The sequence below is a fragment of the Mirounga angustirostris genome, unplaced genomic scaffold, assembly GCF_029215605.1.
Source record: "Mirounga angustirostris isolate CCGP_5_RB_7025 unplaced genomic scaffold, mMirAng1.0.hap1 SCAF_6, whole genome shotgun sequence".
Lineage (NCBI taxonomy): Eukaryota > Metazoa > Chordata > Mammalia > Carnivora > Phocidae > Mirounga > Mirounga angustirostris.
The window spans coordinates 52,367,387-52,390,893 of NW_026991714.1; the positions used below are offsets into that span (position 1 = coordinate 52,367,387).

Here is a 23,507-nt window from a genome sequence, read left to right on the forward strand (position 1 = left end):
GCATCTTTTCTTGAAATTATCTAAGCATATAAGAATTGTTCTATTTCGGGCACCTGGGTGGCTCAGTTGGTTAAGCGACTGCCTTCGGCTCAGGTCATGATCCTGGAGTCCCGGGATCGAGTCCCGCATCGGGTTCCCTGCTCGGCAGGGAGTCTGCTTCTCCCTCTGACCCTCCCCCCTCTCATGTGCTTGCTCTCTCTCATTCTCTCTCTCTCAAATAAATAAATAAAATCTTAAAAAAAAAAAAAAGAATTGTTCTATTTCCAAAATTGTCCAGAGAGAATTTCAAAGGGAAGATATCAATTCTTTTTTTTTTTTTTTAAGATTTTATTTATTTGACAGAGAGAGAGACAGCCAGAGAGGAAACACAAGCAGGGGGCATGGGGGAGGGAGAAGCAGGCTTCCCGCAGAGCAGGGAGCCCAATGCGGAACTCGATCCCAGAACCCTGGGATCATGACCTGAGCCAAAGGCAGACACTTAACGAGAGAAATCAAGAGATGAGAAGAAAAGCCACTGAATGACACTGAGTGGTAACTGATGGAACTAGGGCAATTTTGACAGAAGGGAAGTAGGTGGCTGGAAGACAGGAGAATGTGAGGACAGTGGCTTGACCCATTTTAAAAGGTTCTCTCAGGAAAAAGAACAACTAGAACTGAAACTAAAAGACAGGGACTTCTCCTTCCCCCAATAGTGAGAAGATTGAAATATGTAAACCTACGTCTTAATTAAATTAAACAAGCTACATTAAGTAAAACTTCAAGAGGGGCGCCTGGGTGGCTCAGTCGGTTCAGCGTCTCCTTTGGCTCGGGTCATGATCCCACGTTAGGCTCTCTGCTCAGAGGGGAGTCTGCTTCTCCCTCTGCCTCTGCATCCATCCCCCCCCCCCTTGTGCTCTTTCTCTTGTTCTCTCTTTCTCTCTCTTTCAAATACATAACTAAAGTCTTTAAAAAAGAAAAAGAAAAACTTCAAGAAAAAAGACAGATTAAATGTCATTCTGAAGATCAAGAACATGTATTTTGATTTGGGGGTAGAGAGGAGCATTTTTCCTCAGTAGAAAAAAAGGGAACATTATATGTTAATGTGAAAAGGAAGAAAGCTATAAATGTTCATGCTTAGTGATTCTAGTCTTTCAGGTTTCCTCTGAGCTTATATTTTATATTGTTCTCCCAGCAGTTTGTTGATGCTTGGTTAGGCTGAGAGACCACATATTAAGACAACACTTTCCCCCTTGGTGAGTATAGCCATGAAGAACACAAAGTGCCTACTAAATATATATCAATTTTCTGATATTCTAATAAAAGAGAATGAATAGTTTGAAGATGGTTTTATTCAATAAACCAATATCTAATTTTTACCTCAGATATTCACTTAGTATTTTTGGTTAGGAAATCTTCCTGCTACAAAATTTGACCTTTATACCTAAGTTTTCAGAATCAGTACTCTGTTTTTCTAGTCTTCAAAAATCTCAACAGCTTCCACACAATTTCAAAACCAAAAGCAGTTATCCAGAAATAATTCTGCCCAATTCCTTAAATGCCCTCAATAATTTAATACTCTGGTCATCAGCACTACTATTTTGAATATATTCAGCATGTCCAGAAATCTTAATACCACTTTCCAGTTTGGATTTTCCAAGTCCTCCCATCACAGATATCTCCTCTCTTCTTCTCTCCCTGCTATTGGCGCTCTTCCCCAACTCTAGTACACTCATTTTTTTTCCTGCAGTTATTTCTTCAAGACACCTTAACTTCTTCAAGACACCACTACTAAACTTCTTATACATTCTGTTTTTAGCTTTCTTTTCCACACTATCTTTATTTCTTTCTGATAATTTCAAATTCGTATTAAATTTTTTCCCTATTTAATTAACTGAATTCTGATTTTATCCCTAAAAGTTTCACTTTATTTCAATACAGTGATCTAGCTGTTGTATACTAAGTTAAAATACTTTCAACTATATTTTTAGTTAATATATTTTAGCCTGAGTGGCTCAGTCGGTTAAGCGGCTGCCTTCAGCTCAGGTCATGATCCCAGGGTCCTGGGATCGAGCCCCATGTCGGGTTCCCTGCTCGGTGTGAATCCTGCTTCTCCCTCTCCCACTCCCCCTGCTTGTGTTCCCTCTCTCGCTGTCTCTGTCAGATAAATAAATAAAAATCTTAAAAAAAAAAAAAAAGTTCATTAAGAACACAGGCTAAAGGGACACCTGGGTGGCTCAGTCATTTAAGCGCTGACGCTCAGTCATTTAAGCGTCTGCCTTCAGCTCAGGTCATGATCCCAGGGGCCTGGGATGGAGTCCCTCATCCGGCTCCTTGCTCAGTGGGGAGCCTGCTTCTCCCTCTGCTGGCCACTCCCCCTGCTTGTGCGCTGGCTCGCGCTCTCTCTCTGACAAATATATAAAGTCTTTAAAAAAAAAAAAAAAAAAAGAACACAGGACGTCTCCTCACTTTAAAGAAAAATATCCCCAAAGCAAAATTGAAGTATTTTATACAACAGGTGCTTTACCTAAATAAATCACAAAAATAACTTCATTTAAATACCTAACCAGTATTGCTAAGACTCACCAAAAGCTTCTAAATGTAAAGAACACTAATGTTTAAAAAAGATATTCCAAGAGCAATTAAAAATTTTTATCAATCTTTGTATAGTCGATATAAACTTCTCTCAATTAGGCAAATTTTACCCTTTTTACGCGTATGAGTTATCATGACACAACTGCGATAATGAGCCAAATAAAATAAAAATATTTGAATTGTAGAAGATGCAGCAAGTTTTGTAAATGTCAAAAAATCAGTTCTCTTAGTTGTTTAAAATAGTTTCCTCACATAGTGATCCAAAGGGGCACCTGCACCTCAATGTTTATAGCAGCAATGTCTACAATAGTCAAACTATGGAAAGAGCCCAGATGTCCTTCGACAGATGAATAGATAAAGAAGATGTGGTACATACATACAATGCAATATTACTCAGCCATCAAAAAAATGAAATCTTACCATTTGCAACAATGTGGATGGAACTAGAGGATGTTATGCTAAGGGAAATAAATCAGTCAGAGAAAGACAATTATATGATTTCACTCATATGTGGAATTTAAGAAACAAAACAAGAGGATCATAGGGGAAGGGAGGGAAAAATAAAATAAGATGAAATCAGAGAGGAGACAAACCATTAGAGACACTTAACTATAGAAAACAAACTGAGGGTTGCTGGAGGGGAAATGGACCTTAAGCAGGGCATGTGATGTAATGAGCACTGGGTGTTATATGCAACTGATGAATCACTGAACTCTACCTCTTAAACTAATAATATACTATATGTTAATTAACTTAATTTAAATAAAATTTTTAAAAATGAAATAGTTTCCTCAGATTCTTTCAATGGATTTCTTGAAGTCCACTACTAAAAATATAATTGAGAAAAATATTTTATTTCTAAAAAAAAGTACACTGAATTATAGCTGAGAAGCCCTGTCAATTCTACCTCCGAAGTCTTTCCTCACTTGGAACCTCCTCTCCCTATAAGGCCCATGAGTTTGGTAAGATCTCATCAACCCATGCAATTACCTCCCAACCAGTTTCTCTATTAACAGTTTCTTCCTAAATAATAAAAAGCCCCAGAGCAATTTTAGCTTTAAAAAATTTGTTGAGGATTGTCTTTACTATGTTGATGACTACTGAAGTTGGATGGTGGGCATATGAGGCTTTACTCTATGTTATTTTCTCACTTTTGCATATCCATGACATCACAATTATCTTTAAATGTTCATATGCCTCTGTAAGATGGCAAACTCCTTGGAGGTAGGAATTATCTCCTATTCATCTTTAAATCAGCAATGGCTAGTATAGTTCCTAAAAGAGAGTAGATAATTTTTTTTTTCAGTTGGATGAGATCATCCTATAGGAAAAAATAATAAAATGGTCAAGAAACATGAAACAACTCAGTGTTTCAGTTAGTTTATTAAAACGGTCTGGTATGAGTATACATTCCTATCTATCTTCATTATGAACCTCAAAGGTAGGAACTGTGTGTTTATCTATGTATCTCCAAAAGCCTAGGAAGATGCTTCATAAAATGTATGTTCCAACCAAGTTATAAATCTTGTATTTTATAAAAACAGCAAAGCTCTCAATTTGCTATTTATTTAGTCACCAAAGTAATTTGTGTTCCTGCCATTCTCATGGTCTCTCTTTAAATTCCTACTAGAAGGCTGGCAAGGGAATCAATTTCCTAATTTATTCTCTCCCTCTCATTAAAACTTATACATTCTTCTATAAAAACCAATCCAGTAGTCTACCCACATTACAGAAATGGCACCTGTCCACTTTGCTAAAAAAGTTCTGGCTCTTGAGCCAGACTGTCTAGATTCAAATCCTGACGTGGTCATTTACTCATTGCATGATCATGGGCAAATTACTTACTGGCTCTTTTTTTTTTTTAAAGATTTTATTTATTTTTTTGACAGAGAGAGACATAGCAAGAGCAGGAACACAAGCAGGGGGAGTGGGAGAGGGAGAAGCAGGCTTCCCGCAGAGCAGGGAGCTCGATGTGGGACTCGATCCCAGGACCCCGGGATCATGACCTGAGCTGAAGGCAGACGCTTAACGACTGAGCCACCCAGGCGCCCCCTGGCTCTTGAGCAAGTTACCTATTCATTGCCATTATCTTCTATACATTTTTATACTAGCTTCTTAACATAGCTGCACCTCAGTTTCTCCTCTTTTTTTTTTTTTAAGATTTTATTTATCTGACAGAAAGAGCATGAGAGCACAAGCAGGGGGAGCAGCAGAGGGAGAAGCAGGCTCCCCGTTGAACAGGTAGCCTGATGCGGGGGCTCGATCCCAGGACCCTGGGATCATGACCTGAGTCCAAGACAGATGCTTAACCTACTGAGCCACCCAGGTGCCCACAGTGTCTCATCTCTAAAATAAAGATAATAATAGTCCCTCAGAGGGCTGCTGTGATGACTAGAGTAAGGCATCTAAAGTGCTCAGGATAACACCTGGCACATAGTAGGTAAACTTATGTCAGTTATTACTTTGTAGCCATGCCCCTCCTTTCCTCCTATTACAATGAACTGTCTGTGCTCCTAAATACAACTCCTCCATTAATCAACAAATCCATCTCTTCTTGCCTATTCAACGACTTCTCTTGCAACCGTGTCTTCTCCCTCTGGCATTATCAAATTTTCTCTCCTAGATTATTTCCAACAACATACGACATACTAAATTGACCATTTTAATTTTTAGAATAAACTCTCGATCCACATGCACTTCCTAACATGTCCCTATTTCTTGTCATCCTTTTATAGCAAAACTACTCTGAAGAGGTCCCTATACCTGCTGATTATCTTTCTTCTTAGACATAGTCCAATCAAGTTTTCATTCTTACCGCTCCACTGAGAGGTTCTTGTCAGGGTCATCAGTGACAACCGAATAGCTGGATCAAGTAAAATTCTCAGCTCACTCTGACTTGACCTATCAGCAACTAATCATTCCCTTCTTCTTGAGAGACTTAGTTCCTTTGATTTCTATCTTGTTTCTTCTCCTACCTTTATAGGCTGTGTTTTCTTGGACTCCTTTATGTGATCCTCCTCATCTCTCCAACCTCCAAACACTGGAATGGACAAGGGTCTGGTCTCTGGATGACTTCTCTATTTGCTCCCTCAGTAAACTTGTCCATTCTAACAGCTTTAAAAATCATCTATACACTAATTGGCTCCCAAACTCCTATTTCCATTCTTACCTTTCCCTTAAACTCAATCTAATATGTAACTGACTAAACTACACATTTATTTGGATGTCTACAAGGCATCTCAACATCTCCAAAATCTTGATTTTATCCTCCAAAGGTGTTCTTCCTCCTCTTGTCTTTCATATTTAAGTAAATGCGAGACCTAGTTGTTCAAGCCAAAAACCTTGGCATTGGCATCATCAGTCAGTTATTTCTTTTTCTCAGGCCACACAGGAAACATAAGCAAATTCTATCAGCTCTGTCTCAAAATAAATCCAGAATCTGATCACAACATGGCATAAGACATCATCATCTCTCTCCTGGTTTATTTATAATAGTCTTCTAACTATTTTGCCTGCTTCTGTCTTTGCTTTCGTATAATTTATTTTTTACTTCAAAGCCAGAATGATACTTTCAAAATGTTTAAGTCAAAACACCTCACCATAACATGACATGATCAAGACACAAAGTGGTCAAGTAACCGCCCTGTGAAAAATGAATCTACTTACAATCTAGAAAAAAAATAATCAAGTACCAAATGTAGCTGTGTAAAATTTTCACAGACTTGAAGGGACAGAAATCTGTTAAGTCAAGAATTTTCATTCATAAATACATTCAATAAATTTTTGTTGAGCACCTACCATATTCTAGGCACTGTGATAGGGTAGGGACCTGTAAGACAATAGTAACTTTGAGGAGATCATGTGCATTTGACATATCTTTGAAGGGTTAGAATAGAAAAATTAGTTTGAGACAGTGATTCCTACACTAAATACTACAAATCAAAGAGAGAGGAATGTGAATACAAGGGATAATGAAGGCACTGACCTAAGAAAAGCATACACTTCAAAGAGCTACTCTATGTATAAGCTGTGAATTTCATTCTTGTCTTTCTCCTTTTTTTTTTTCCCATTTCCTTACCTTCATTCATATTTATTACTTGTTCTGATGTATTGTGTAGTACACAATATAAAATAAGCACTTGGGTCTTTTTTTCTTCTTTTGTTTTTCTGATACAGTAGTAGCATTTTGTGCTTCAGCAATTAAAATGCTCAGGATTAATACTCTAGGTTTTTGGGGTTTGGATTTTTTTTTTGCCATTTAAGGTACAATTTATGCAGTGTAAAATTCACCCCAGTTCTGTGAGTTTTGACAAACTCATATAGTTGTGTGGTCATCACTATAACCCAAATATAGGACAGTTCAAAAATTCTACGCTCTCTTGTAGTCAACACCACCCAACATGATCAATTCTTGGCAGCTACTGATAAATTTTCTATCATGATAGTTTTGGCTTTTCTAGAATCTTATATAAATGAAATCATGTTGTATTTAGGCATTCAAATCTGACATATTTCCCTTAACATAATGCATTTGAGATCCATCATGTTGTTGTGTGTATCAGTAGTTCATTCTTTTAATTGCTCAGGAATATTCCACTGACTGGATGCCAGTTAGTTGATCCATGTTGGAGAGCATTTGGACTGTTTCCAGTTTGGGGCAATTATGAACAAAGATGTTGCAGACTTTTGTATACAGGTTTTCATTTCACTTGGGTAAATACATAGGAGTGGAATTGGAATTGCTGGGTAGTGCAATAAGTATGTGTTCAACTTTATAAGAATATGCCAAACTTTCCAAAACAGCTACGCCATTTTGCATCTCCACGAGCAAAATATGAGAGCTGCAGTTGCTATGTATGTATCCTTGCTAGCTCTTAGTATTACAATGCTTTTTTGTTGTTGTTTTGTTTTATTTTAGTCATTTGAATGTGTATAGTAGTATAGTAGTACCTCATTGTGGATTTAATTAGTATTTCCCTAATGACTAATGTTGTTTAGCATTTTTTCATGGGCTTATTTGTAATCCAAAATGTCTTCTTTGGTGAAGTATCTGTTCAGATCTTTTGCTTATTTTATTTTTTTCTATTTACTTGAGAGAGAGAATGAGAGAGAGAGAGAGAGCAGGAGAGGGGGGAAGGTCAGAGGGAGAAGCAGACTCCCCGCTGAGCAGGGAGCCCGATGCAGGACTCGATCCTGGGACTCCAGGATCATGACCTGAGCCGAAGGCAGCCGCCCAACCAACTGAGCCACCCAGGCACCCCCAGATCTTTTGCTTATTTTTAAATGAGGGTTTTTGGGGGGTTTTTTAGTATTGAGTTTTGATACTTTTTTTATATTCTGGATACAAGTCTTTTATCAGATAACCGTTTTGCAAATATTCTCTCCCAGTGTGTAGCTTTCCATCTACCCTATAGATGTAAAGTGGTATCTCATTGTGGTTTTGATTTGCACTCCCCTAGTGGCAAAAGATGTTAAGCACCTTTTCATGTGCTGGCTGGACATCAGTATGTCTTCTCTGGAGAAATGTCTATTTACATTGTGTGGCTCTATTTCTGAACTCTCTATTCTGTACCTTTGATCTATGTGTCTATCCTTTCATCAATGATGTCTTGATTACTACAGCTTGATGGTAAGCCCTGAAATCAGGCAGTATGTGTCTCCCAAATTTGTTCATTTTTAAGTGTTTTGGCTATTCCAGTTACTTTGCTTTCTGTATAAATTTTAGAATCAGCTTTCAAGTTGCTACCAAAAAAATTCCACTAGGATTTTGATTGAAGTTACGTTGATCTCAAAGACTAATATGGGCAGAATGGAAATCTTAACAATACTGAGACTTTCATTCTATAAACATGGTATATTTTTCCATTTATTGAGGTCTTCTTTGATTTCTTTCATTACTGTTTTCTACTTCTTCAACGTATAGATCTAGTAACAGTTTGTTCAATTTCTACCTAAATGCTTCATGTTTTTTTCTAGTGCCTTTATACGGCTTTAAATTACTATTTCCAATTTTTCATTGCTAGAATACAGAAATGATTGATTTTTGCATATTTACCTTATATCCTACAACCTTGTAAAATTTAGTTTCCAAGTTAGGTTCTGCCAATAAGTTAACAATGGTAGCAATCGAAAGGTAGAAGAAAAGAAAGGATTGTATTGCCAGTAGTAGCTATACCTGAGAATTACTGATACCTGCCGGGTGCTCTAGGAAATACCAGCACCAAACACATAGTGTCCCCCTACCAGCTCAGATGTCTGGGTAACTCTGCAGAAGCCAAGAACTAACCAAATGACCCTCCCCCACAGGTCCTTCTAAACCCTTGCTGCTCTGAGCATCCTTAGAAGCCCAAGCAACCAGCTGGGCAGCCTTCATCAGAGGTCCCTGCACCAGCTCCTCAGGAGACCTCCCTGAGGTCCTAGATTCTGTTTACAACACTTCTTCTTTTTTTTTTCTCCACCTCTAGAGGATACTGCTGCTTCTTACTACTTGGGTTATGTCAGCGTCCTCTTTCTGTTGTTGGGCATTCTGACACACCAGGAACCAATTCTGTCTGAAAAGGCTGGCATGGCTTCTGCTTTCTCAACTGGACTCTGACTAACAATCTTCTTGCTCTGACCAGCACCCCTCCCCCACTCCCCACACCTAACTGTCCTACCGAATTCTATTAACTAATGACATTCTCTTTTTGACCAAACTCTACTCAGGCTCACTTGAACTCTCTTCTTAAACAGGCCCTGACTTTTAAGCTTCCATGTTCATCTCTGCATTGTCCAACTTTAGCAAGAATCCTACTAAGTCAGTTTAGCCAGGATCACCCATCCTCAGTATCTGATCACCCTTGATTTCTAATTGAGTTCCTCATCTTCCACCATCCTCAGGCGATGTCCAATCATCCTGATCCACCTTTAGCAAGAATCCTGTTAGGTCAGTTTAGCCAGGAGCCCCTTTACCCTTGATGTTTCCTCTTAGTAATTCTCTATTGGTTATAAATTTGCACTTGCCATATTTGGAGTTGAGCCCAGTCCCTCTCCCCTACTGCAAGACCTCATTTCAGTGATCCCTACACCTACCATGATACCTCTCCCTCCTTGAATAAAGTCTTCCTTACCACCTTTAACCAGTGTCATGAATAACTTTAACACTAACTCAGGGCCTTAGAAAATGAATATTCATCTTAAAGGGGGCAATAACAAATCAGTAAAAACATATGAGATAAATTTAGAAAGGTGGACAGTGTTTACATGAATCAATTAGCTTCTGGATATAGTACAGGGAAAAATTGTGAAAGGTTTTTGAAATGGGCTAAAGAGACTACTGAACACCTTTTCTATGGAATGTTGCCACTTCTGGGAATTATCTGAGATGACAGAGGTGTATGTCTCTATTTGTCTTTAACTAGGCAAATTTACAACTCTCAACAGATGTGTAGAAAACTGATAACAATGTGTAAGTTTTTTGTCCATAGCCATGAAAATAATTCCTGTTCATGACTATGCAAGTGAATTATCAGGAAGAGAATATAAATCTCTAAATTGAATTCTCATTTTGATTGGTTCTAATATCTTACTGGTTCCCATTAATTAATGAGTTAAATAAACTCTCTAAGATGTGTTCATTTCACATTTTTGTGTGTGAGATAAATATGATTAAATTTTCTTTGTTTAATTAGGGGCGGCAGTAAGCCCTCCCTTACTCTTAGGGCATCTCTTTTAAAAAACAAAACCAAAAACAAAACATAATAGATTCAACACTTTGGTCAGGAAGTTGACAAAACTATTCTCCAGATTTTACAGTGAGAAGTCATGAGCTTTCTGACCCTCAGAACCATAATGTATCTCCTAAATTAAATCAGGAGTCTCTCAGGATGTGTATAGGAAATTATCATAAGAAGCATTCATTTGTCTCTTAAAAAGATAAAATTTTAATTTTTCTTTCTTCTACTTTACTGTACAAAATGTGTGGGATTCTGCCCAAACTTAGTAGCTTCTCCTGGACCACCAGCATGCATGTATTTTGACATGAATACTCAATAATAAATCGTGGTTTCTATATATGGTATGGCAGAATGATTTGTTGGTAAGATTTTTAAATTTTACTAACAAATTATAGTCATGATTACCTCTTTAAAAAACTTACCTGTAATAGATATAAACAGCATATGCATAATAAATACAAAGTACCCCTTTTTTGTAGTTTTAGATAAAATACTCCAAAATATAAAGTAACAGTTTTAGTCAGAAAGAATAAAACAGACTTGAGTTACAGTTTATAATCAGTGGTGAAATGAGCAATTCTACACAGTACAGCCCCTTTTCATGGTAATAGACTTAGTAGAGAAAGGATATATGACCCTTTAACGATAGATATTTACATGTTTTAGCAATAAAGCACACAGTTGACTACTGTGAGCAATGTTATGTCTACATGAAACAATAAGGCAAATGTATCTTCCAAAAGTAAGTTAAATAAGACCATATTGGATGGAAGACCCAGCCAAACATAAACAGTGTCCATGAATTATGTTTTAACTTTTGTGTTTTTAAAGTACATCAAAATATTAAGATAAACATATAGATTTTAATTAATAAGACAAATTAACATCAACTATGTAAATGTAAAATTTTCAATACAAAAAAATTTTTACCATCTTCCTAGCAATTCTCCCCAAGAATACAGGATCTTCTCAGGACAATCCTTAGACACATCACCTGTTCCACTTGAGAGTTCATTATCACTCTCTGCAGAAGAAACACAAAAGCAAAAATGACAAACATCATACTATATATCTGATATTTATGTATTATAAAGCAAGAAACATCACTATGTGTCTAATAAAACAAACTTCTATTATGCCCATTGCAAAAAACCTTCATTAACATTATCTTTAGTGCCTAAATATATTCTCAAAGCATAAACATTTTATGAAAATTCCTATTCACAGTTTATATATATGAAATTGAAAATAACTATATATAAATAACTTTATCCCAAGAGGATAAAAATTTAAAGCTAATGGTAACACAATTAGAAATCCCTATGTGATATTCTAATCACCAGATTAATATTCTCAAATATTAATATTTTATTAGTGATGCCAACACTGAAATCAAGAATCAGATATATATATATCAATATATAACACCAAGAAATATATTATAATACAAACACCAAACAACTAGAAATACAAGAAAAATTTTAAGGTTTTAAAGATATATTCATAAGTACAAATATTTTTGACTAAAGGAATAATTAAACTATTTGGCCTTTTTAAAATTACAACTTTATAAAATATCCCATAATATAAAGTAATAGTTTTAGAAAGAACACAACTGGTTGAGCTACAGTTTATAATCAGTGATGAAAATGAGTAAGTGTAAGCTGTGTAAATCTTTTTTTCCTTTTTTTTAATTATGTTATGTTAGTCACCACATAGTACTTCATTAGTTTTTGATGTAGTGTTCCATGATTCATTGTTTGCATATAACACCCAGTGCTCCATGCAATACATGCCCTCCTTAATACCCATCACCAGGCTAACCCAACCCCCCACCCCCCTCCCCTCTAAAACCCTGTTTGTTTCTCAGAGCCCATAGTCTCTCATGGTTTGTCTCCCCCTCTGATTTCCCCCCCTTCATTTTTCCCTTCCTTCTCCTAATGCCCTCCATGCTATTCCTTATGTTCCACAAATAAGTGAAATCATGATAATTGACTTTCTCTGCTTGACTTATTTCACTTAGCATAATCTCCTCCAGTCCCATCCATGTTGATGTAAAAGTTGGGTATTCATCCTTTCTGATGGCTGAGTAATATTCCATTGTATATATGGACCACATCTTCTTTATCCATTCATCTGTTGAAGGGCATCTCGGCTCTTTCCACAGTTTGGCTATTGTGGACATTGCTGCTATGAACATTGGGGTGCATATGGCCCTTCTTTTCACTACATCTGTGTCTTTGGGGTAAATACCCAGTAGTGCAATTGCTGGGTCATAGGGTAGCTCTATTTTTAACTTTTTGAGGAACTTCCACACTGTTTTCCAAAGTGGCTGTACCAACTTGCATTCCCACCAACAGTATAAGAGGGTTCCCCTTTCTCCACACCCTCTCCAACATTTGTTGTTTCCTGCCTTGTCAATTTTTGCCATTCTAACTGGTGTAAGGTGGTATCTCAATGTGGTTTTGATTTGAATTTCCCTGATGGCTGATGATGAATATTTTTTCATGTGTCTGTTAGCCATTTGTATGTCTTCTTCAGAGAAGTGTCTGTTTCAGAGCTGTGTAAATCTTTCAAGCGGTAACAGAGCTGCTAGAGAAAGGAAATGTAATGGGCACAATTTATCTACATTACAACAAGCACTTTGACACAGTACTATATAAGAAAAAGTCTGAAGAAGTATTACCTGAATGATAAAATAAGCTATATAAAAATCTGTCTGGCTCATAGCAAGGACCAATGTTTTATCAACATTGTTACAGTACAATAAGTACTGGCATTAAGTGAATCCCACAGGGATCAGTGTTAAGAACAGTTATTACTTAGCATACTACAAAGCCAATGATCCAAGTATAAACCAATTCATATCAGTGGATAGCATCAACACCAAAAAAAAAACCAATACAATAAAGGAAGGTTTATTTGGCCAGCTTAAAAGATCTGATCATATTCGCACAAAAAGATTTTATCACATATTTAGTAAAGTATAACGAAAACATATGCACACACATGGACAAATGCTTCAACATGTTTAGGACACTGTTCAAAAAGTAAACATTATTCTGGATACTGGAATGAAGTTCAAGAAGGTAGACACGAACATCACTGCTCTAGAAATACCTCACATAAGCAATTCTGTGAACTTTGCAACAAGTTCTTCATGAAAATAATAGAAATGAGAGATTTTTAAAAAGCTAAAGCAAATGAAGTTATTGCTAAGTATTGGAGGAATACTGTAAACAGAAACAACTGAAGCCTTAAATATTAAAATATTCTAAAAACCTCTCAATGTAAACAACTACCCTTATAATCCTTGTAATTTTTTCATCTAAACTGAGGGGCTTTTTGAGAATGAAAAAGGACACTATTAAAATTTACACTAGAAAAAAGGTTAAACTTAGACTATCAGGCAAACAGGGACTGCTGATCACTCGTCTTATAAATTGGTACCAAGTATGAGTACTTATAATATAAATTGGATTTCAATTAAGCAGGGTCCAAGATGGTCCCACCTTATACTCTATTTTGCTCCATAGTAAATAATAACACAGCAAGGTTCCAAAGTATTTGATGAAGCTGTATATGCTAAATTGGAGACCAAAATCTAAGGACACAATGAAACGGAAAAAGAAAAAAAGACAACAAATCATTAATCTTGGTTTTAATAAAAATCAGAAAGTACTACTGACACAGAGAATCTCCGATTCTTCTTATTCTTTTAGGGAAAGGAGTAAAACAAAACAAAGATGCCATAAGAAAGATTAAGAAATCTGACTACCTATAAATTAAAAGCTTATATGAAGGGACGCCTGGTGGCTCAGTCGGTTAAGCGTCTGCCTTCGACTCGGGTCATGATCCCAGGGTCCTGGGATCGAGTCCTGCATCGGGCTCCTTGCTCAGTAGGGAGCCTACTTTTCCCCCTGCCTGCAGCTCCCCCTGCTTGTACTTTCTCTCTCAAAAAAAAAATAAAATAAAATCTTTTTTTTTTTTAAAGATTTTATTTATTTATTTGAGACAGAGAGAATGAGAGACAGAGAGCATGAGAGGGAGGAGGGTCAGAGGGAGAAGCAGACTCCCTGCCGAGCAGGGAGCCCGATGCGGGACTCCAGGATCATGACCTGAGCCGAAGGCAGTCGCTTAACCAACTGAGCCACCCAGGCGCCCCAAAAATAAAATCTTTAAAAAAAAAAACTTATATGAAGCAAGGTATAGCGTATACAAAAAAAAAAAAAACAAAAAAAATTCCCAACATTTGACAAATGGTCTTAATATTCAAATAAACTAAAAAATCCAACAGAAAATTGGGCCAATTAAACCTAGTACAGTTGTATAAAAAAAAACTGGCCAATTAAAGATGTTAAAGAAAGCCTTATCTCAATAATTTTGTCATTCAAATTAAAACAGTGAAACAGAAAAAAACAGAGAGCATTAAGAATAATTATATTTAGTGTTGATGAAAATATGGGGAAACAGGCAAGAAAGCTGATGTTTATAGAACAGTAATCTTTTTAAATGTATTAAGAGTCCAAATTAATACATCATTTGACTCAGCAACTCCACTTCTAAAAATTTATTCTCCAGGAATACATATGCCAAATAGACAGATGTAAAAGGATTTCATCGTATCACTGCTTGTAATAATAACTGAAAACTATCAGGAATTCTTCAGTTGAAATTGCATTAACTAGGAGCACCTGGGTGGCTCAGTTGGTTAAGCGTCTGCCTTCAGCTCATGCTGTGATCCAGAGTCCTGGGATTGAGCCCCATGTTGGGCTCCCTGCTCAGTAGTAAATCTGCTTCTCCCTCTCCCTACCCCCATTTGTGCTTTCTCTCTCACTCTCATTCTCTCTCTCAAATAAATAAATAAAATCTTTATTAAAAAAAAGAAGTTGCATTAACTAAATTATGGTACATCCATTCCAAAGAATACTATCCAATAGTTTAAGATTGACTAGATCTTTATATGCTATATGAAAACCATCTAAAACACATTATTTTGTGATGAAAAGCAAGAAACAAAGGAGTAATTTTTAAGTATGGTTTTATTTCAGCAAGTAGTATTACTTATATGATTACAAAGACCTTTAAAAACAGCTGTAAGATTATATACCAAACTATTAAGAACAATTATGTTTCAGCACCTAACAGTATCTTCTCACATAGCAGGCATTCAATAAATACTGAGGGAACACATCTTTCACTTTTATGTTTCTTTTCTATAAATATTCTTATCTTTTAAAATAAGTACACATAACTATAATAAGCATGGGGAAAGGACTTTTATCTTTTAAATAATCCCTGTTGCTACAGAAAAAAACAAAAGCCTATTTCATTATTATAAACCCCTACTAATATGCCATAAAATCGTCACTGACAACAAGGTACTGTTTCCTGACAATCTCCCAAGTTATTTTCCACCACAAAAAGGAATTAGAACTGTAAACACCTAGATTAGTAGGAGAACCACAAGAGAAGGGGGGGTAACGGGCACACACACTGAAGTAAAAACTAGATCCCTGATGCACAATTAAGGCAGAAACCACATCAAGTCAGGGGCCAGATATCTGGACAAAAAATAGAGGACTTAACGGGCGCCTGGGTGGCTCAGTTGGTTAAGCGACTGCCTTCGGCTCAGGTCATGATCCTGGAGTCCCTGGATCGAGTCCCGCATCGGGCTCCCTGCTCGGCAGGGAGTCTGCTTCTCCCTCTGACCCTCCCCCCTCTCATGTGCTCTCTTTCATTCTCTATCTCTCAAATAAATAAATAAAATCTTTAAAAAAAAAATAGGACTTAGCCAAAGAAGACAGGAATCCTAGGCTTTTATTGAATGTCTGCCTTTTTTTTTTTTAATCTCTATTCCAAACACTGTTCTTTATTTTACAGACACTAACTCATTGTATTCCCTAAAAAACCTAATAAGGTAGTCACTACTCATTTGCCCACTTTCAAAGTAAGAAAACTGAGGCACAGAGAGTTTAAGTAACTTGCTCAAGGTTACCCTTCTAATAGGTGATGGAGAGAGAGAATTCAACCTCAGTTTGAATCCAGAGTCAAATGCCACCTCTCTTTAATTTTTTTTTATTTGTTTGTTTACCATTTTTTCATGGGAGACTGTGCTTGGCATTTAGCAGATACCAGTCTGTGCCAAGTGCCAACATCTAGTAAATGTTGGAAGCCCAGAGCCAAGAATGGAAAAGGCAGGCACATTTAAAGCAGCATGCCCTAGAAACACTGAATTGAGAGCAAGAGATTTAAATGGACAAGTTTCAGGGGTATAATCCCCTTGACACTCAGGAAAAATAAAAATAAACTGATAACCTAGTGACCTCAAAAGTAAGCCAGATCTATCTTCCTTGCTGCATAAACAACTCACTGTGGGTGTTTTAAATACTTATTGGCCATCCTGCTAGACAAGAAGAAAGGAGGCTAAAGAAACATAAAGTTACTATATTAGATACAATGGAGTCTCCAGGTAGAATGAAAGAAAGAAACCTAAAAAAAAAAATGAAAATGAAAGATACTGGAGGACGCCTGCATGCCTCCGTCAGATAAGCATCTGCCCTAGGCTCGGGTCATGCCCCCAGAGTCCTGGGATAGAGTTCTGCATCAGACTCCCTGCTCAGTGGGGAACCTGCTTCTCCCCCGCCCCCGCCCCTCCCCACTGCTCGTGCGCATGCTCTCTCTCTCTCTCAAATAAATGAATGAATGAATAAATAGATAGATAGATAAATATTTTTTTAAAAAAGAAAGAAAAGAAAAAGACACTGGAAACCAAAGTGCAGTAAGAAACACAGTGAAGAGGTTAAAAGTTTCCTGAATTGATAACTGGAGGGAGAAGATGGAAGAAAGAAAAATCCATTACAACTACAAAAAAAAAAAAAAAAAGTATGCCTTGAAAATTAGTGACCTTTAGTACGTGGGCATCTATGTGCAGACATGGGTAAAGGGAACCAGGTCCATTCAGTCATTCATAATGGATTCTGGAGGGAAAATGCGTGGTTCTGAAACCCAGTTCCACCACTTACTAGCTGCGATCCTGGTTAAGTTACTCTGTGATTCAGCTGCCTATTTGTAAAATGGGAAAAATAACAAACACTATCTATCTTATACTGTAGTTGTACCAATTAAGCAAGTTATTATGTGCAAAACACATATATTATAGTGCCTGGCAAAAGGCAGGCATGTTAACTATTAAAAGCCATTTTCATTCAACAAATTTGAATTCCTATGATGTACAGTACGGGGGAGAAGCTGGAGTGCAAGTTTTGAGCAGGAAGTGGCGACAATAAATGTAGACTTTTCTTTATCTAAGCTCATGAGATATGGGAAGGTAAGAGAGTAATATAGCTAAAAAGAACTGCATAGTCAATTCAGGCATTACACTTCCTTTATCAAGCCCCACTCCCCAGAAAATTGGCCAGTTCTTCCCTTCTGGCTCCTATACAGACTCCTACAATAATATCTATAAGGCTTCCATGAACACATGCCTGTTTTCATTATTTATTCAGGCATTTAATATCTATAACTTTCATGTTTTACATATCTTTTTCCTTTTCTTGAAATCCAAGCTCTGTGAGGGCTAGGCGTATATCTTGTCTTTATATAATAGGATTTAGCACACAGTAACACTCAACTGTGGAATAAATGGAAATATTTATTTGTTACTGCTTTATTTTTAGAATATGTTTATACACTTAAGGTAATTGGAAAAGAAAACACTGGAAAGAGAAAGATGAGGAATCAGGCCAATTCCCTAAAAAGACATGAAACTGCCCCGGTTTGGAGGGAGGCAGTGACCAGAAGGACCTCTCATATTTTGACTGAATATGGGGGTTTGGATATTTTAACTATGTTAAGAGAGAGAGTTGAGGGAATCCATAGCTAATAGATTTAACTTGTTTACTTTAGAAGAGGTCTCTGAGAGACTGCTTAACTCAGGGAGTATGGTTAGAGACTCCTCCAAAATGCCTAACTTCATTCCTTTCCATGCACAATCTCCTTGTAATTTCAATTTCCCCACAACTATTGTTCTCCTTGAGAAAGCAGGACCATACACAGGATTCCACAGAGAAGCCACACAGACTCCACAGGAGACTCACACTTACAGGACTACTATTTTCTTTAAACATCAGTGAAATGAAAATAACAATATTAATCACGTATTATGAAAATTAAATGAGAATGTATGTGCGATCCTAAACATGGTGCCGGTCACCCAGTAGTACTCAAGTGTTAGGTATCATTTTTTATTATTTCTATTGTTACTGAATCCTCAGTTTCCTGCCCAGCATTTCAAAGTAACTAAAAAAGCATCCTAGGTTTATTGTTCATTATTCACTGATTTCTAACATGCAGAGAGCAGAAACCAACTGTGCAACACCAAAATAAGATGCAATAAATGTAAATTTTTAGATCAAATAAAATAAATATGTATGACACTTCAAACAAAATAATTTAAGGGCTCTCTTAACTTTGGCCACTCCTTGCTTTGAAACAAATACTGTGTTTCTATTAGCAATGCTTTTCATCCTAGTCATAAAAGGAAAATTTCAGAACTAGTATCAACAGACATCATAAAAGGAAAAAAATATACATATTTCTACATACATACACATGCATACACACAATGCTTTTTTTTTTCCAAATAAAGTTAAATGACAAAATTAGGGGCAAATTAGCACAAAATCCCATTTTTCTTTTCAACTGAAGGATTACTCATAAAATAAAAAGCTGATGAGTAACCACAGATAAAATGTGACTATTGTGGGTTTTCAAAGATTTTCCCCTTAATTTTCTTTTTTAATAAGTACTGTTTGCTGAAAATAATACAGGTTACTATAAACTCTCTTCTAAACAACTGGGGAGAAAAAAAACCTTACTCATCTGGCAAAACCTATAGGAATACGGGTCTGCATAATGATACGTGTCAAGCTGAAATAGTGTAAAAGTGATTTATTTTTATTACTTAGTAGTAAATAATGTCATTTTGGACAGCCAAAAACTATTGCCACATTTGTATGATCTTGAATATTATATAATCTCTCATTTCTCACGTAAAAGTTAGGATATACTTGTTCTATATATAAGCTGATACACAAATGTAAACTGTCAAGGTAAAACTAAAGATCATCCTTAATTTGAAATATGGTAACATTTCCCACTGTCAAAGGCAAGGTGGTATTTATAGACAGAAGATTCAAGGTGGAAGAGACCACAAATTGCATGATTTCTTTCCAACTAAATCATCATCACTGTCATTCTCTCAATCTAATTACAGGTTTCTAATTAATAATCCCTGTAGTTACTAAGCATAAGTGATTAATAAAAATGTATCAGTGATCGCTGAAATCTGTCAACCATACTCAAAAGAGCAGGGCAGCCAAAAACCTTACTTTCTTTCTTTTTCCACTTTGTAACATTGTCTTTTAAGCCTCACAAATTTGTTCAGATAACAAAATGGAAAGAATTTAGGTTACATTTGAGGGGAAAAAAAGAGGCTAAGGCTCTTAACATTAAACAAACTACTTTTTTTTTTTTTTAAGGAGCCCAACACAGGGGCTCATGACCCTGAGATCAAGACCTGAGTGGAGATCAAAAGTCAGATGTTTAACCCAATGAGCCACCCAGGCACCCCTAAACAAACTGCTTTCTTAATCATGAGGCTAGTATATCCTTTTGTGTATTTATGTATGTTTCATTTTACATTTTTCTGGGATATAAATGACTTAAAATTTATTTAGATATTTATTTACAGTTTGTATTTTCAGGGTTTTGGAAATGCATTTTAATTCTCTGCTCATTTTTTTAAATTTTTTTAATTGAAATATGATTAACATACAAAAAGCTGTAGATATTTAATGTATACAATTTGATGTGTTCGGAGAGTCTAGTGTAGTTTTATAATAAAAAATTGGGGCAGTGTCTATTTGAATGTATTATCAATGACTTTTTTCAAAATAAACTGACAGGTGGCAAAGAAGGAAATCAGTGTCTGGCAGATTATAAGAAAGAACACATGAAAATAGTTATACTAAAGGATTATTTTAAAACTTATCATTCAAAGAATAACTTTTTAAAAGGCAGCCAATCAGGGCGCCTGGGTGGCTCAGTTGATTAAGCGACTGCCTTCGGCTCAGGTCATGATCCTGGAGTCCTGGGATGGAGTCCCGCATCGGGCTCTCTGCTCAGCGCGGAGTCTGCTTCTCCCTCTGACCCTCCTCCCTCTCATGCTCTCTGTCTCTCATTCTCTCTCTCTTGCAAATAAATAAAAAATCTTTATAAATAAATAAATAAATAAATAAATAAATAAATAAATAAATAAATGGCAGCCAATCAATTAGAAGAAAAAAACTAAGCAAGCATTGGAGATAATTAGAAACAAAGAGAAGCAAGGGAAGAAAGAACCCATCAGGATACCCAAATTTAACTCATGGGTGGAAAGGGAGCTCACTAACTCCCACCTGGTGGTGCATAACACACTCACAAGTCCTTCACTTCAACCAAGAGTGTAACTCTGCAAGGGAACATACTCAAAAGTAAATAAGAAAGGAAGGGGAAATGCCCACAAGACTAGCCAAAGCAGCCACATGAAATCAGGCAGTCAGGGAAGTAACAGTGAAATCAGGTTCATCTCTGCATTTGGATTTTTTTGTACTCCCCTCCTAAGGGAAAGCATTTTAACTGATGAAGAGATTGCCAAGTATAAAACACAATGGGAGAAAAAGGCAGAAACTGCCAAAAGAGACTTAGGTTAATTTGATATAGGCTGGCTCTTACACATAAGGACTTTAAAATTCAACAATGACAGTAAACATATAATTGTGAAGGTAACAGAAAATAATGGATTTTTGAGAAAAACTCAAGACTTTAGAGCATAAGTGCCATTTTAGTGGACCTGCTAAGCATTCTCTGCATGGTCCTATGATAACATGTCTCTCTGTAATGTCCTGAATACTTGCCTGCCTTCCTTTCTAAACTAAGTTACTTACTTAAAAAAAAGAGACTGTATTCTAGTCATCATGGTATCCTATCAAAGTACTTGGAAACTGGTCAGTACTCATAGATATTTGATGAATAAAATAAGAAACACACTTTTTCAGAACCTATATATATCAACTGCCTATATGACATTTCCATTTGGTATCTAATAAACTTTCAAAAAAAACTCTTAGTTTTCTTCACATACCTGTATTTGCCTGGTTCCCCCCTCCCCATTTTCATAAATGACAAAATTATCTATGCAGTTGTTCAAACTGAAATCGACAAGTTATTATTTACCCTCACTGCCTATAGTTGATTACCCAACCCTGTTGACTCTACCTCTAAAACGTATCTCAAATCTACCTACTTTTCTCCCTCACTAAATTACAACCCTCACCCAAGCCCCCAACATTTGGCCAAGATCACTGTAAGGGTCTCCCAATGGTCTCCCTGCTTCCAGCACTACTCTGCTGGACTTCATTCTCCTCGTATACAGCTGCAGAGGGGTTTTGAAAGGATGAATCAAATCTTAGTCTCGTCTTCCCAGCTTAAAACCCTTCAAAGCCTTCAAAAATGAATTTCTCACAGTGGTTTTATAAGAACTTACATGATGTCCCCTGGCTATCTGTCCATGTCTGTATTGTACCACCTTTTTGTTTGCCCCCTACCCTTCAGTCATCTGTCCTCCTTTCTATTCTTCAAACACACCAAGCACACTTTCACCTTCACCTTCAAGCCTCTGCACTATTTCCTCTCCTGAAATGCTCTTTACCTACCTTCCAACAGCTGGCTGCTTCTTGTCACTCAGATCGCAGTTTAAATGCCACCTCTTCAGAGAAATTTTTAGCTGAACACCCAATCTAAAGTAGCTACCCAGATCAATCAACCAACTTTTTAAAAAAATTTTTTAAAGATTTTTTTATTCATTTGAGACACGGATACAGAGAGAGAGAGAGAGAGAGCATGAGCAGGGGGAGAGGCAGAGGGAGAAGCAGGCTCCTGGCTGAGCCCGGAGCCCAATATGGGGCTCGATCCCAGGACCCTGGGATCATGACCTGAGCTGAAGGCAGACGCTTAACCATCTGAGCCACTCAGGCGCCCCACCAATCAACCAATTTTAAATATCTAAATGGCATTATTAGTTCCTGTTTTTTTCTTGTTTATTCATTATCTGTCACCTCTCCCATAATTAGAAGTATAAGAGATTTATCTATCTTATTATGTCAGAGGTCTTCAAGATCACCCCCAGGTTCATTGATTCTCTAGGAGGACTCAGAGGACTCAGCATATAGTTGTACTCACACTTATGATTTATTACAGTGGAAACAAAGCAAAATCAGCAAAGGGAAAGGGCACATTGGGTGAAGTCTAGAGGAGACCAGGTGCAAACTTCCCAAAGTCCTCTCCCAGTGGAGTCCAGAGGACACACTTAAATCTTCCAGCAACAGGTTGTGACAAAACACAATTGCTGTCTACCTGGAAAGCTCATTAGAGAGGTTTTTATTGGGGCTGATCATGTAAGTACCCTCTGCCTAGCATGTGCCAAAATTCCAGAATCCAGAAGGAAAGTAGCTGTTCAGCATAAATCATATTGTTAGTACAAATAGTGTAGGCACGGTGAGCCACTCTTCTCAGTTAGAGAATGGTGGGAACCCTCTCAAAATCTGTTTCCCAGTACCAGCCAAGGACTGACTTTGCAAATAGCCTTTTCTGAGGATAGCAGTCTGAAGCCTGCTATGTTGAGTCTGTTCTGCACACTTATTCACCCCTGTATCATCTATCCGTCCATTAACAGATTTTAAAAACAAAAATATGTTGTTCTTCACTGAGTCTAACATTCCAAAGAGATTTCCATTTATTACACAAATATTTACTTAACACTTGCCACATATTAGGCAATGGGAACTCAAAAAAGAAGTAAAAAACCATCTGCCCCTTAGTAACTCACACTCTGGAAGGTGAGAGAAATGAATTTAAAAGACCATACTTATAATATGGTATTTTAAGAATTATTAGAATGGTATGTTCAAAGTATCATTAGAACAAGATTACAGAAAGACTAATGCTGCCTTTGAAGAAAGGGCCTACTTTAGCTGGAAGTGGTCAAGGAAGACCATCTGAAGAGGTAACACCTAAGCCTTGAGCTGAGATCTAAATAATGAGGAAAGGGCGCCTGGGTGACTCTGTCAGTTAAGCCTCCACCTTCGGCTCAGGACATAATCTCGGGATCCTGGGATGGAG

At 36.9% G+C, this 23,507-nt stretch overlaps 1 protein-coding gene across 5 annotated transcripts in view; it reads right to left on the reverse strand.

Annotated features, from left to right (window-relative positions):
• The window catches only part of RABGAP1L (RAB GTPase activating protein 1 like), a 773,530-nt gene that overhangs the window by 543,951 nt on the left and 206,072 nt on the right, over positions 1 to 23,507 (reverse strand). For all 5 annotated transcript variants that reach the window (XM_064594288.1, XM_064594291.1, XM_064594289.1 and 2 more), the window contains exon 12: positions 11,217 to 11,310. In XM_064594288.1, the coding sequence (XP_064450358.1) occupies positions 11,217 to 11,310 (94 nt within the window). The remainder of the gene's footprint in view (positions 1 to 11,216; positions 11,311 to 23,507) is intronic.